This window comes from Cotesia typhae, unplaced genomic scaffold (genome assembly GCF_013202065.1).
Source record: "Cotesia typhae breed Kobodo isofemale line unplaced genomic scaffold, CoteBio_Ctyphae scaffold_13, whole genome shotgun sequence".
Lineage (NCBI taxonomy): Eukaryota > Metazoa > Arthropoda > Insecta > Hymenoptera > Braconidae > Cotesia > Cotesia typhae.
In genome coordinates this window covers 15,362,990-15,377,633 of record NW_027423774.1, presented here as the reverse complement: position 1 = coordinate 15,377,633, position 14,644 = coordinate 15,362,990, and the positions used below count along the sequence as shown (strand labels likewise).

Genomic DNA, 14,644 nt, shown 5'->3' with positions numbered 1-14,644 from the left:
TTAATAATTTTAATTTAAAATCCTGTTTTTTTTTTTTTTTTTTTTTTTTTTTTTTTTTTTTTTTTTTTTTCATAATTATCATCATGATATATTTGTGAATACTTAAAAATTTTTAATATGCTGATATGACATAAATTAAATTTTTTTTTCTATAATTTATATAAGAAAATTTTTAGTCTAAAATTTTATATGAAAAAAAAATTTTATAACAAATATACTATTTACAAAAATTATATTTTTCCTTCTATACCAAGTGATAAAGTTTTCATTTCATCAAATAGCGCCAACTTGGAGAATGGGTATGAAAAGTTGAAATGCCTCTTTTATGTATGAAGTAGCATTAGTAGCCTAAATTAAATATAAAATATTAATATTTTATTTATCTAATTTAATTAATAAAATCATTTAATATTAACTTGTAAACTTACTTCTAGAAAAATGGTTGTAATGTCAACAGAATCATTTGATTTCTCCGATTTTTGAGCCCTTTCATTAAGACACTTGCAAAATAGATTTGAAATTACTCCAATTTGCTGAGATAAAAGTACTGTTAACTGTACAAGTGCATCAGCTTCATTAACTGTACTGCGCCGATCTTTTATAAGAATAAGTTCAGCAGTTTTATGAAACCTTTCCATGCAGTAGGCGGTAAATTGTGCCAAATTTGAAATGGCATTTTGAAAAATTTCTCGATCAGACACTGTCGATTCTGGCTGTGATATATTTGTTATATAATTTTGTGTCTCTTTCCGAATCTATGATCATAGCAAATATGAAATTAATTAATGTTAAGTATTCTTATATCAAATGAAAATGAAAAATTAAATACCTTAAATAATTCATCAAATGAAAGAATAATATTGAGGTCTGCACAGAGAGCTTTTAATTTTTCCTCCAAATTGTCGTTATCATTTTTTTCATGATCATTCTCGTCTCCCAAATCACAAAGCTCTTTAATTTCGTCCAAGGTTTCTTGAATAGAAATAGCTTCTTCTGCATTTAGAGAAATTAATCGTTGTTGAATGTTCATATCACTTTGTTTAGACAGCATCTCCAGTGCTTCTAAATGAATAAGACCTTGGAAATCATCAAACAAGCTTTCAAAATGAACCTTTTTAGCTTGTTCTTTTTCTTCAAAAGTTTTCTGGTCGTTTAAAGCTTTTTCTTTTGCTTCCTTTAAAATATGTGACAAAATAGGTTTATTACTTTCATTCATGAAAAATGCTCTTTTCTTTTTTAAACCAGGATCACCTTCTTGAAGCACTTCCATGGTTTTTTTTCCAATTGTTTCTAAAGTACCTAAACCAGTATTTATAACTTTAGTACCTGTATTCTCAACTAATTTTGTTATTGAAGAGACTCCAGATATTAAATTACTGAAGTTCAATGACATTTGTTCTGTTGAATCTTCTGTATTTTCTGTAACATAAAAATAAATTCATATATGTTCATTTTTTATAGCCTAATTAATCGTCATACATATACTACTGGAAACAATTAAAGGAACAAAAATTTTTTTAATTTTTACTGATTTTTGAAAAGCTCTATCTTAGTAAAAATTTTAAAGAGCTTTTCAACTATAAATTTTTAACAATTGTCAAAATTCATTCAAAAATATCCTTTATTTCGTTACAACGATTTTATATTATTTTTCAATAGTAAAATTTATTTCTATAATAAAAATAAAAAATTGTTTACCAACAGATTTTTCATTTAATGTTTGTTTTTGTTCATGGTCCGTTGTACTTGGAGCATTAATACTTTCTTCAAGAACAGAAAGACCGTATGACACCTGACTGGTTAGATTTGAAACTCCTACAGAAGCGGTATTCAGCAACGTCGTAACACCCCAATTACCCCAACTTCCCCAACCTCCACTAGCTACATTAGTCTTCTCTTCGCTCGTTGTTGTTGTTAATTTATCAAGAACAGGTTTTAAATTTTCAGTATCAAACTCATTTATTATTTCATCTTGATCGCCGAGATCCTGCCAATCACCAGCCCCAAAAACTTCTTTAAATTTTTTATTAGATTTTAATTCTGGCGGTACTTCATCTAATTCATCTATCGAAGATTTGCCTGTTGATTTATGCCACGAATTTGCTGGAAAATTATTAGAACTCTCACGTTCTAAAATTTTTGTTGCTCCATCATCATCTAGCTCAAAACATTCTTGATTTGAAAAAATTTTTCTATCCTTTTCAAATTTTTTACTTTCTACATTAGAAAAATCAACTTCTTTAGTTACTCGTTTAGTATTATAAGATCCTATTCTGGATCCTAATTTTTTTACTCCAGAGCTTTTAGATTTGGAAGATTCTTTTGATTTTTCCTGGATCTGCGTATTGTCTCTTTTGTCAGAATTTTTACTAATTTTTTTATCTGTATTATCTAGTTCATAAACTTGAGACAAAATATTATTTACTTTGTCTAACGACGCATCTTTGATGACGGTATCACATTTATTAATTTCAGTCTTGTTTAATTTTTCAACAATATTATCAACAATATCTGTTTCTACATCAGTAACTATTTGCTGTTGATTAGAAATTGATCCCTTTTGTTGATTATCATCTGTCAAAGATTTGGGCAGTGATGGATTTGAAACAGATGATGATTCGATTGAAGCAGTTCGTTGTTTTGATTCTTGGCCGGTTTTACTGTGCTGTGTATTGTAAACATTTGACGTGTCATCAGCATCTGTTAGATTGTCATAATTTTTATTATTTATTTTAGAACTCCATGAATTTTGTTTAACTGACGTTACACAAACATCATCATCTGAGTCAGAACTAATTGTTGAATTAGCTACCCACTCTGGTGAAGATTTTTGAGGCAATACATCACGAAATTCTATTTCTTCATCAGCACTTTCAAAATTATCACTATCGGAGGTTGCCATTGGAATTATATGTATTTCAAGTCGACAATGGATATTGATGATAATAATTATGTTATACGTAACAATGAATCAATTTCAAATATAAAAAAATGATCTATAATGTTTGCACTACTATTCTGTAATTAATAAAGATTATTGATTTTTTTTATTTGGTACATTTTTATGAAATATTTGAACGTATTATATAAATATGTTGGAGATAAATAGAAAATCACGTGATGAACATCAAGTATGTAAGTATTCAAGTATTTACATACACATATTTACGTATAGGTATGTAGTAATAAACGCTGACGAGGAATAGTGTGTTGAGTCAAATTGACAACTTAATATTTAATCATTTTCACTAATAAAATTTTACCGTCAGTAATTAATCAACTGTAAAAAATAATGAAACAATTTTTAAGAACAAATGAGGTTTGTGCCCATATTCAACTATTTTTACAGACAATAGGAATGAACGGAAATTGGACATATTTTGAACGAAATTGTCATCCTATCAGAGTCTAACGTCACAATTGTTTGAATTGATTGTCACTGGATGACAAATTTAAAATTGTTTAAGTATGTATGATATTAAATTTATAAGCATGATTGTATTTGCAACAATTTATGCTGAAGTACTCCTAGTCCGTATGAATGTATAGCACCAATGATGATACTGAAGTTAGCGGTTAGCTGTTTATTTAAAAAATTTTTTTAACAAATTAATTACAATGAAAAAATGCTTCTAATAATTTTCACTTGTAATTTTTACATGTGAAACTTTTTAATTGATTTTTTTAAATAATTTAATTGCTATGAAATTCTAAAAAATTTTTAATATCTGTCAACTTCAGTATTATCACCAATGATCTAAAACATATGAAAATTAACTTAGCAGATAGTTGGTAATTTTAAGAATTTTTGTAACAAATAAATTATGGCAAAAAAAAATTATAAAAAAATTGACATTTAGAAATTTTAAAAAACTATAAATGTAATTTTTTAAAAATAATTTTTTGGAGCAAATTTATTTATTAAAAAAAATTATCAATTGACAGCCAACTTTAATGTCATCTAAAACATATTTGTCACACATATCTATGAGTTATTGTAATGTGCGTATTACATATAGAATTTTTTGACTTATGTAACTATCGTCGGTCACTTCGAAATTCTTATAAAATTAAGTTACCATTTCATCAAAACGGTGAATACGCGGTTATTGGCTCAGTGCGCATAATACTACCTTGAAAGTAAGTGTGTTTGTGTGTACGTATAGTGTCCTTATTGCATTCAAAAACGCCGATCGCCCTTCTTGGTGGCGCTGTCAGTATACATGAATATGTTACACGCTTAATAAAACTGTATTGGTATTTTTGTGCACGGAGCGAATAAACTACTTAAATGATGAAATTATTCCTAATAGAAATTTAGATTTCTTTGATTATAATTTAAGATAATTATCAATTAAATAATGAGCAACTAAAGTGTGCATATGGCTTCTTTTAACGGTAGTCTCTGAAGCGTTTAATTTTTAAACGACAATTTTTTATTAAAACGACTATTATTAATAAAAAAAAAAAAAATATTATTTTTAATGTAAATTACATGACATTAAATTTAGCTGTCACTTCACAATTATTTTAATTTTTTTTTTTAAATAAATTATAGCAAAAAAAAAATATTAATAATATGGACTTGTGGAAATTTTAATAAATTAAAAATGCAATTTTTTAAAAATAATTTTTTAAAACAAATTTTTTTTTTAAAGAAAATTACAAAATTATCAAGTAACAGCTAATTTTAATGTCACTAAATTACACATGAGTCTCACAATTTAATTTCATTTAAAAATCATATTCAAAAATAAAGTCATAAATATACCGAATACTTTTTAATAAAACAAAATTACAAACAATTTAGTTTTCACATTTTTTTTTTTAATAATTAAAATTATAAGTGGATGAAAGGATTACGTCACATTTCTTCGAGTTTCAATTTTTCTGCATATTTATATATTAATTTTAATAATAAATAATTTTAAACTAAAATAATTTTAATATCGATTAAATAAATAGAAAATAACAGAACTCTGTATAGGAAAATACAGAATTTTTATACGTAACATCGTTAAGAAAAATAGCTTCAGATTGTTCTTGATTATTTGCAACAAATAGAAGGTGTTATATTTTATACTACATACTTAATTTATTTACTGTAATTCATCTGTGTAGTGAATGAAGTAAAAGTGTTAAGTCAACTACACATTTTCAATTAAAAAAACACAAAAGAAAGTCTCTTGATGCGATTTTCTTAAACATGTATCATTACAGGACTGCAGTAATAAGACGATAGTTGACTAATCGTTTTTTTTTTTTTTTTTTTAATTCATTATTCATTACATATCAGTTTGTGCAACTAATAATACTTTCTAGAAATTTTAATTTTGTTACATGACATCTTTCTTGATCTTTTCAATTAACAAATTTTTTTAATAATGGCGATAAAATTAGTAAAATAATCATTAATATCAATAACATGTAACGTTTATTGAATTCCCGTTTATTTTTCTATATTTTTATTGGATTTATTAAACAGTAGTCACATAAGTCGAAAAAAAAACGGGATAATTTAAATTGTGCAGGACTGTAACTCTATTTATTTTTTATTTAAAAAAATCGACAAATCAACAGTTTTAACGTTTCTTAGCAATTTATAAATTTGACATTTAAATCTTGATTTTTTTTTTTTTTTCGAACTTGAATTTAGAAAATGGAATAAATATACTTATGTTTTTTTGTCAAAATTGAATTCAATAAATCTGATTGATATGAAGTAATTTTTTTATTAATTCTCTATTTTTTAAGTTCTTTAAAGAAAAAAATTACGTCAACAAAATTTTTCTAAAAATTTCCCAAATCATAAACTTTTAAACTTTTAAGTAAAAAAATAAAAATTAGTATTTCTTAATTCGTATTATCAATCTGTGGATAACACTGAAGTTGACAGATATTAAAAATTTTTTTGGAATTTTATAGCAATTAAATTATTAAAAAGTTTCACATGTGAAAATTAATAAAAATTACAAGTGAAAATTTTTAGAAGAATTTTTTTATTGTAATTAATTTGTTAAAAAAATTTTTTTAATTGACAGCTGACTTCTAACTTCAGTATTATATCTGTGGTAGAGTAAAAGAATTTAAAAAAAATATTGCATTCATGAAAAAATGTTTCAATTTTTATTTAGATCCAAAAATATGATATTAAAGTTAGTAGCTGTCACTATTAAAATTTTTTTATATTTTTTAATAAATAAATTTGCTGGGAAAAATTATTTCTGAAAAATTGCATTTTTTACTTTTTTAATTTTCTAAATGTCAATTTTTTTTCCATAATTTATTTTTTAAAAAAATTTTAAAAATTAACTATCATCTGCTAAATTGATTCTCATTCCAAAAATAGGTATAGCTCCAATTCTAAATACTCACTAAAAAAATATATTCAGTACGTATAACATTCCTTTATTCCCACCATATAATTATAAAGACGGCCTTCTGGTGATGATTTGTCATTTCCTTGGATTTTAACCATTTCAACAGAATGTGCGTGGTTCAAGGGCAGCTGGAGATTTAAGAAAAAAAAATAAATAAATAAATTGACACGCGCCGCATGCCAGGTAAGATTCATAGAATAGTATGAAAGATGTCGTTATTATCGTTATTCGTTACCCCAATTTTGACAGTTAATTTCTTCTTGCTGTTTCTCTTTGGTACATACGCTGCTAAAAGTTTTCTTTTGATGTTTGATGTATGTACATTGAAATACATTACTTGAGCTGGTTAATGTTGATGCTGGTTGAGGTGTATGTACTCGTGCGACTTGGACTCGACTGTAAATAAGCCTATAAAATATTAAATTGAATGGACGGTGGCGCTACTATTTTTAGGTTGTAGAAAATATGCGAAACTCTGGGCAAGTTAGAGAAAGGACATGAAGCTGATTGTTCGTATAATGTCGTGTATTCTCGCGGATGTTCGTGCACAGCGGTCAGAGACACAAGAGTACGAGAGACAAGAAAAACAGTGGGGTTGAACGTAAATACCTAGAGTAAGTGAGATAATATAATACAAATGTTTCAGCTAAAGAGAGAAAAGTTAATAGGACTGGAATAAAGTAGAATAGAGTAAGTGAGAAGGGAGTAGAGAGAAAAGTGGTGGAAAAGAGAGAGATACTTAGTTGGTACGGCATTGAACGTTCAGGCATGTCTCGAACTCCTGCCATGTCCGTTGGTGCTGACTGATAGGAATATTGTGTGGTATGTTCTGTTCTCAGTTTTATCATCATCTCAACTTGTCTGCAGGTGTCAATAAGTTTATTTATTTATAATCTAATATTATTGTTTGCAATGCTCCAAGAGTTTATTGTCAGTGTTATTTGTTCTTGTAAGTTCTTTTTATTTAGTATCTAAATGGTTCACATTTGACAGTGAAAGAGTCTCCTTGAGAGACACTTGTGGAAACAAGATTACTCGAACGAGTTTTTCAAGTGACAGTGCGTGGATTTTGTAAAAAGTGTACGTATGTATATACTACATGTATATTTATCTTGTTATTTATTTTTTTAATACTCTAAAATATGATGAATTTAAATGATCTAGAATAGAGGTTAGTGATGTGAAGCTTTGGATATTACCAAGTGCAACACTTCTGTTATAATTTGAAACTGTTAAATAATAAAAAGAAAATTAATTTAATAATTAACTATCAATGACAAGGAAGTGTGTCCTTTAGTTTTAAATAAATAAAAAAAAAAAAAAAAAAAAAAAAAATGAATATGATTTTTTTTAATTTGTTATTAATAAAAATTACTCGTATGTTGCAGGTAGATAAAAACAAATGGAGGAGATATTCAGAATGAGTATAAAAGAAGAATTAACAATAATATAATTGATGGGAAATAATATAATAGGAGAATGCAGTGCATAAGTGTGGTGAAGTGAGTGGAATCTTGAATAAATTCACCGGGAAGTGATAAAGTGCACGATATAAAAATAATAAAAATAAAAATAAATAAAAGTGCAACACGGGAACCGAAAGTGCAGGAAGACTGAGCAAGTAAGACAAGTGTCCTCCGGGGTTTTTGCATCAGTGTGTTGGATCGTTTTGTGAGAGATCCGCACACGCTCTTTTATCTTTCTCTCTCTCTCTTTAATTCTTTCCCTTTCTAACTCATTCGCATTCTTTATATATTATCTACTCTGTGTATATCCCGGCAATGTTAATGGTGGAATTCCGCTCTAGAAGAATCTGAAGGCGGGGACTCTGACGTCACTCCGCTCATGATAATGAGGTATTCATGATGGCGGAGTAATAAGAGTGTATAGAGAGTATCCCTCTCAGTGATGTGTTGCTTCCTCCTCCTCATCTGGTCCTTGTCCTTTTCTTTCTCGACATATCTCTTATTTATCTATCCGTCTTCCGTGCCTTTTGCCTTTACCTTTGCCTTTGCCTTTATAAAACTTAGTACAACCCGTCGTAAGAAAGAGTATGTAATGTTATGTGATGTGATTGTGTATGTGAATGTTAATAAGACCGCGTGTACACGTGTTGTGTACACCAATGTATGGTTACAAATGTGCAAGTTAATCTCCCACCACCTTTACCTTTCTCTCTGTCTCACTCGTTAAATTCCGTATGTTTGTTGGAAAACCGGTTGATGATAGTGTTATTTTTTAGATTTATTTATTTATAAATATATATGTATATATATTTTTTTAATGGATTTAGAGTGCAGTAAAATATGCCAAGAAGACGAAATGGGGAAATACCGCTTCCGGAAGGGTGGGACGTTGCTCAAGATTTTGATGGAAAAGTATACTTCATTGATCATAATACCAGAAAAACTACTTGGATCGATCCCAGGGATAGGTAAATTTAATTATATTTATTTCATTACATTACATATGCCCATTTTTCTAATTTTAGAATTATATCACATAATAGCAATATCAATTAAATAATGTCAGTAGATATTTTAAATTTTTGGAACCGGCATTCGAAACTTGTACAAGTAGATGTCAAATGAGTATCAAGATGATTCTACTGTATAATTTATATATCGTCTTCATTCCTTTGCTTACTATATTGTGTGTATGTAAGTGGCAATGTATCGTTGATTGCTATTGCACGCACACATGCTGCCAAGCGATTGTACGCCGCGCCCGCATTCCAAGCGCCAGGGCCGGTGTTTCGATTTCTCTGTGCCTATGGCATTAAAAATTGTTCATATAATTTATATTTATCTATGCCTATCAACGTAAAAAATTTCATATGAGTAAAGATAAACAATTAAACTCACTAATTAAAAGTTTAATTGTTCACGAAACTTATTGATATTCTTGGACATATGTTTCTGAACTTGTCAAGCTCGAAAATACTGTTTGAAAATTGTTTCTATGAATTCACTAACCCTTCAAGTTTTACGAGATAAAATTATAATTATTTCATTTTGTTTTGCAAAATATTTATAACTAATAAGTTTTTCAACAATAAAAAAAAAAAATTCAATCAAGTTTCTAAAAAATTGATTGAATCAATTTTCACGCACTTCAAAACTGTCAAATAATCAGAATCGTGATTTTGTTTTCAAAAATACATAGTTGTATATTTTAAAACTATATTATTTATTTTATTTCAAAATTTTATTAAGTTAAAACTTTAGATTTTTCCGATTGCTGCAATGTATGTGGGTCATTCTGATGATGAATATTTTTTTAAACCGTGACCTCCGCTGATTGTTTCTGGATTTTACTAGGTATAGAATTAAAAAAAAACGTATTCAAAATTTAAGCTCTTAATATTATCACTTCAAAATAATCATTTTTATTACTGAAAGTATTACTTTGTAAAGAAATTCGACTTTACAAAAAAAAAAATGTGTATTTTCATAACCTAAGGAAATAAAAGTTATGTCTTTAGTATTTACACCCACAAAGGTTTGGTTCTTTGCGCAATATTTTTCAAAATACGACTGACATAAGACACCCATCCATGCAAGTGACAAAAATTGAGTGCATTATTTGCTGAATAGGAACTAATGTGAATCTAGCTAAATGTAACTATTATGTTGTTGTTTCTAATAAATTATGTATTGTAGATGATATTGACTTTCTGAAAAAACAGTCATTATTAATAAATAAAGGGACATGAATTATTTTTCTCACAGTTAGAATGCGCACATCCGTCGAAATAATCTTTTTAATATTTTGAAGCTTATCAAAATTTAACCAATCGGCCTATTTTCATATAAAATGGAAGAAATAGAATCATTTTTCCAATGTTTTGTTAAAAAAGTTTTATTTAATTGTAGAGAACTCTTTGATCCCTGGAACTTTTCGCTATATTCGAGCTTGAAGTGATCGAAAAATTCTGTATAGTTCTTCAAGTTCAATAATATAACTTTCACAAATTTAAGACTCTTCAAGCTCCAAAATCTACGAATTATACGCGAAAAAAAATTTTTTAAGAACAATCTGACGCAAAATTTCGGAATCATGTAAAACACTTTTTTTAATTTTTTTGGCAATTAAGAAAAAGAAAGGGAATGTTGATTAGAGAATAAAACGGAAAAAAAAGTGGTAATAACCTTAATACTATTTTCGATTTTTTTTAATTTTATTTCAAACATCGATAGAAAAAAAAATAATTATCTAATGTATACTATAAGAATAAATTGAAAAATTAATTTATTCAGAATTCAATTTTTAAGCTCGTTAAAATTTTCCCGCGGATAGTTTTTTTTTTTTAAATCTTATTTAGCAATCTTGAGAGTAGATAAATACGTTTCATTACTCCTTTAAACCGATTTCATAAAAGAAACATTAATAACTATTTCCTAGAAAAGGATTTTAACAATATTTGTATACAAAAGCTTTCATAAGTATATCATCAAAGAAAACTGGTGATTCCATTTCTCTTTTTCATCAACTAAATCAATCATTAGTGCAGCTATACACACTCCTTGAGGAACAGTAGAGCTTACTGTAATTAGTAAAAATTCATGAATACAGGCTCCTGTATAAAGTGACATTTTTCTCATCAAAATTTTTACTTTTTGTCTCTGCTATAAACCTAATGTATACCTAGCAAGATAATAATGACAAAAATAAGAGATTTTTCAATTTCGAAATAATTCAATAGATCTATTTAACTATGAAAAAATTCTGTTTATAAATACAATTTTCTATGGAGTAAGAAAGCATTGAAAAAACAATTTTCTAGAATTTTGACATTTTACAAAGAGAATGTTTATATGAGTTGATATAATTTTTCCTCAAAAATATTCTTTAACTAAGATAATTTTTTAAACCATAAAAGTTTTTCTTGGACATAATTTTGGAAATCACTTAGAAAACTTAAGTCTTCCGAAAATTTTTCTTGCTTCAATTAAATCTTTTATTCTGTCTATAATTGTTTAAAAATAAAAAAAAAAAAATAAGGATCAGAAGTCGAATATTGTCAGTGAAAAAAATTGCATTAAAATTTTTTGTTTACTCAAAGTTTTTACTGCAAATAATCAATTAATTTTAAAATTATAAGGATAATTTTGATTGCAATTGACTGACTTTGTTCTTAATTTTACTCCAGAGCTTTTCTTATATAAACAGCATTAAGTTCTTGCATTTTATTTTATATGTTAGGCTAGAGTGCTTCTTTATTTCGGTCTCATCGTGAAATTTTGTTGCAAGTACCAAAAAAAAAAAATCCCCTGAATGTTTGGGCCTTTAATATTTATTTATTTTATTTTATTTATTTATTTTATAACGGGTTTTTCGACCTCGTGCGTTAGCGAGGCCGAAGTCCGAGATAAATAAATTTGGCCTACCTGCTTTATTATTGTTGGGCGCCAGGAGCTAGGCTCCACTCACGTCGTGTCCGGCTTACTCGGACCGAGACTCTTCGTCGGGGTGGCGGGTAAAAGGTGCAACCTAAATTAAAGAGGAACTAGGAACGATCGTCCGGGTACTAATAATTCGCCGAAATCTTATTATTAATTCTAATTTATTGACAAAATAAAATAAATGGTCGCCGGAATAACAAAATCACAATAATCAATGGATCAAATTTCGCACGCCGCAATTAATTCAATTATTAATAATTAATTTCATTGAAGAACAAGCCGCAAGAATTTAATTAACAAAAAAAATAAAATGTCCAAAGAACCTCAATATCAAAATCACAATTCATCCATTAACAATAAAATTCCCCAAAAATAAACCAAAATCATATGCCGCGATTAATTTAATAGGTCGAAATTAATTTTTTGCAAGAGCTAAAATCAACGTCGCATTTAATTTCACTTATAATTAAATAAATCCTAAAAAAAAATAACCGTCGCAAACTTTAACTCACAATAATTAGTTGAGTTACACAATTAATTGTCGCACAATGGTTTACTTACTAGTAATTATTTAAATTGACTATTAATCTCGTCGCAAATACTTTAATTGTTAATTATTAATTACGTTAATAAATTAATCGTTGCTAAATTGTGCAATTAGTAACTTGTAATTAACCAACAGTTTATTTTATCGCAAGAACAAAAGAAATCTAATTGACAATTATTAATTAAATTAGGCTAATTAATCGTCGCACAATTATTAGTTAATAATCGTGATTAAATTAAATAACAATTCTTTAGTAATAATAATTCAGTAAATCCAACACATTATTCGTCACAAAATTGTTTAATTACGAATACTTAATTAAATTGGATAAATTAATCGTCGCAAAAATTTTAATCAATATTAATTAATTAAATTAAACAAATAAAGTATCCTTGATACCTCAGACACCGTCGCAATAAATGTAGTTATCCAAAATACGTATGAAATATTCCAAACAAATTTAGCGTCAAATTTCCTAATTAATTAGATTGCTTTTGTCAACACAAAATTCTCAACCGGCGCATTACCCGCACGACCGAAGCTCAATAATCGGGATTATGACAGTAACACATAAGAATGTGAATAGTCACTACAACAGTTAGTATTGGTACCAGAAATACCTCGTGGGATAATCTCCAGAATAAATGCACAAAACAAATTGAAATAAAAAAAAATTATCAACAAAGAAAACTTAAGTCACTCGTAAGCTTCGTCCGAGTAGGTGAATCCCACGAGATTTTTCAAAGACGAGACCACTTACCCTGGTAGAAGGCGTCGTTCTCCCAAAAAAAAATTACAGCAATGGAAAATACAGCAAATAGATATCGTCCTGGCTGGGTCGCACGGCTCCATCGTCCTCGGCTTCCACGTCAAATTGACCTCCGAGTCACAACACGGTGTGATGTACAAGAAAAAGGAAATTTCCAACAATGGAAATTGCGTCGGTCACAATAGTTGACACATCAACTCTCACGTCGTAGGTTATTGCTCAAAATTATCGATAATCCGTCGCAAGGATACTTAATTATTATTCACGTCGTCGTAATAATTACTTTCAATCAATAAGTAACAAAAAAAAAACAAGTGTACAGCAACTAACAAAACCATCCAAGAAAAATCGCAGTGTAAAAGCAACCTCAAAAAATCAGCGTCCGTTTATTGTCGCGGGAACACGTGGAAGAAGGTACATGACTTGGTTGTTGCCCGCCTGGCTGCACACCCCTCTCTCTGGGCCCTTGATTCTCTTGACGCTCCAGAGATGGCTCTGCCTGTCCAATTTTCCAATATCGACTTATTTGATATATTGGCTGGAGCATTGGCTCGCTCAATAGCTAGCTCGACAACTCCGCGCCTGCGCCACTCGTTCAGCCCCGTAGACTGACCAGTCCGTCGTTTGATCCTCGGGTCAGCTTTCCGTCGTCGGTGATTCTCTTGGGGTTATCCCACGTCGATGACGCTCGTCGATGATCCTCTTCTCGGGTAAAATGGCCGTCGTCTATCGTACCGAACAATACTTCTTATCTTAAAACTAACTTATCATCTAATTTAAATGATTAACCGCAATTTAAATTTATTTCGCGCGCAGTTGAGCTTCGATCGGTTTTACCCGCGTGAGGGCGACTCGGTCGCGGCGAATCCAACCAATGACCTTCCTCACAACTGGAAAATTTTTTTATTTAAAATAAAATTAAAGTTAAATAAGGAAACAACTTATTAACAGGTGACGCTAAAAGCGGCCTGTTACAATTTATATGAAAAAACGCCACTCGGCAATTATACAAAGTATTTACATATAAAAGTGTAAAGTGATATAAAGAACTAATATCTACATACAAGAATTCGAAATCCACTTAAATAAATTAAAAAAAAAGAAAAAAAAAGAGAAAGAGGAAAAAGAAAAAGAAAACTAGAGAAATATTTCAACATAGTTACTATTGTCACCAAAAATATTATTTAAGAATAGCCCGTTTGGCCTCTCTTTTTATCCTTCCCATGGTTGCACCAAAGAGATCCACATCTGCAGCAAGTTCATTCATCACCTTTGATATTCTATATGTCGGAGAACGTGTAGAGTAACGTTATTTTACTGGTGGCACATCGAACACCCTGTTGTTGCGTAGACTTTTATTTGGTATAACCAAATGAAGTCGCTTTAGTAGGTTCGGAGCATCCAAATATCCGTTAAGAATACTGGCTCCACAACAGAGTGTCAGGTATTTTCTTATATCAGCCAGAGAAGAATTTCCAGTATATTCATATGCCTGACGACAGTCCATGAAGACATTTTTCCTACCATTTCGATATTTAATATG

The 14,644-nt window shown here is 28.9% G+C and overlaps 2 protein-coding genes across 4 annotated transcripts in view; one reads left to right on the top strand and one right to left on the bottom strand.

Annotated features, from left to right (window-relative positions):
* Positions 1 to 28: 28 nt before the first annotated feature.
* Positions 29 to 6,769, bottom strand: LOC141535357 (protein FAM114A2). Its single transcript, XM_074255250.1, has 6 exons — positions 6,616 to 6,769; positions 6,376 to 6,508; positions 1,699 to 3,018; positions 830 to 1,419; positions 429 to 755; positions 29 to 348 (listed from the first exon to the last, which is right to left on the bottom strand). Exons 3-6 carry the CDS (start codon positions 2,900 to 2,902, stop codon positions 274 to 276), a joined length of 2,196 nt encoding a protein of 731 aa, XP_074111351.1. The 5' UTR covers positions 2,903 to 3,018; positions 6,376 to 6,508; positions 6,616 to 6,769; the 3' UTR covers positions 29 to 273.
* A 421-nt stretch (positions 6,770 to 7,190) lies between these two features.
* The window catches only part of Kibra (WW and C2 domain containing protein kibra), a 28,658-nt gene continuing 21,204 nt past the window's right edge, over positions 7,191 to 14,644 (top strand). Inside the window, exons 1-3 of one of the 3 annotated variants that reach the window (XM_074255248.1) lie at positions 7,191 to 7,460; positions 7,769 to 8,001; positions 8,674 to 8,814. In XM_074255248.1, the coding sequence (XP_074111349.1) occupies positions 8,687 to 8,814 (128 nt within the window). In that variant the 5' untranslated portion in view covers positions 7,191 to 7,460; positions 7,769 to 8,001; positions 8,674 to 8,686. Of the gene's footprint in view, positions 7,461 to 7,768; positions 8,432 to 8,673; positions 8,815 to 14,644 lie in introns of all 3 variants that reach the window. The other 2 variants (XM_074255246.1, XM_074255247.1) reach the window with 2 other exon arrangements.

Bases quoted from the DNA above. Each gene is read 5' to 3' on its own strand.
- LOC141535357 (XM_074255250.1), bottom strand. From the start codon at position 2,902: ATGGCAACCTCCGATAGTGATAATTTTGAAAGTGCTGATGAAGAAATA. The intron at 1,420-1,698 runs GTAAACAATTTT...TTTATGTTACAG, and splicing joins ATTAAATGAAAAATCTGTTG to AAAATACAGAAGATTCAACA. The intron at 349-428 runs GTAAGTTTACAA...TATTTAATTTAG, and splicing joins TTACAACCATTTTTCTAGAA to GCTACTAATGCTACTTCATA.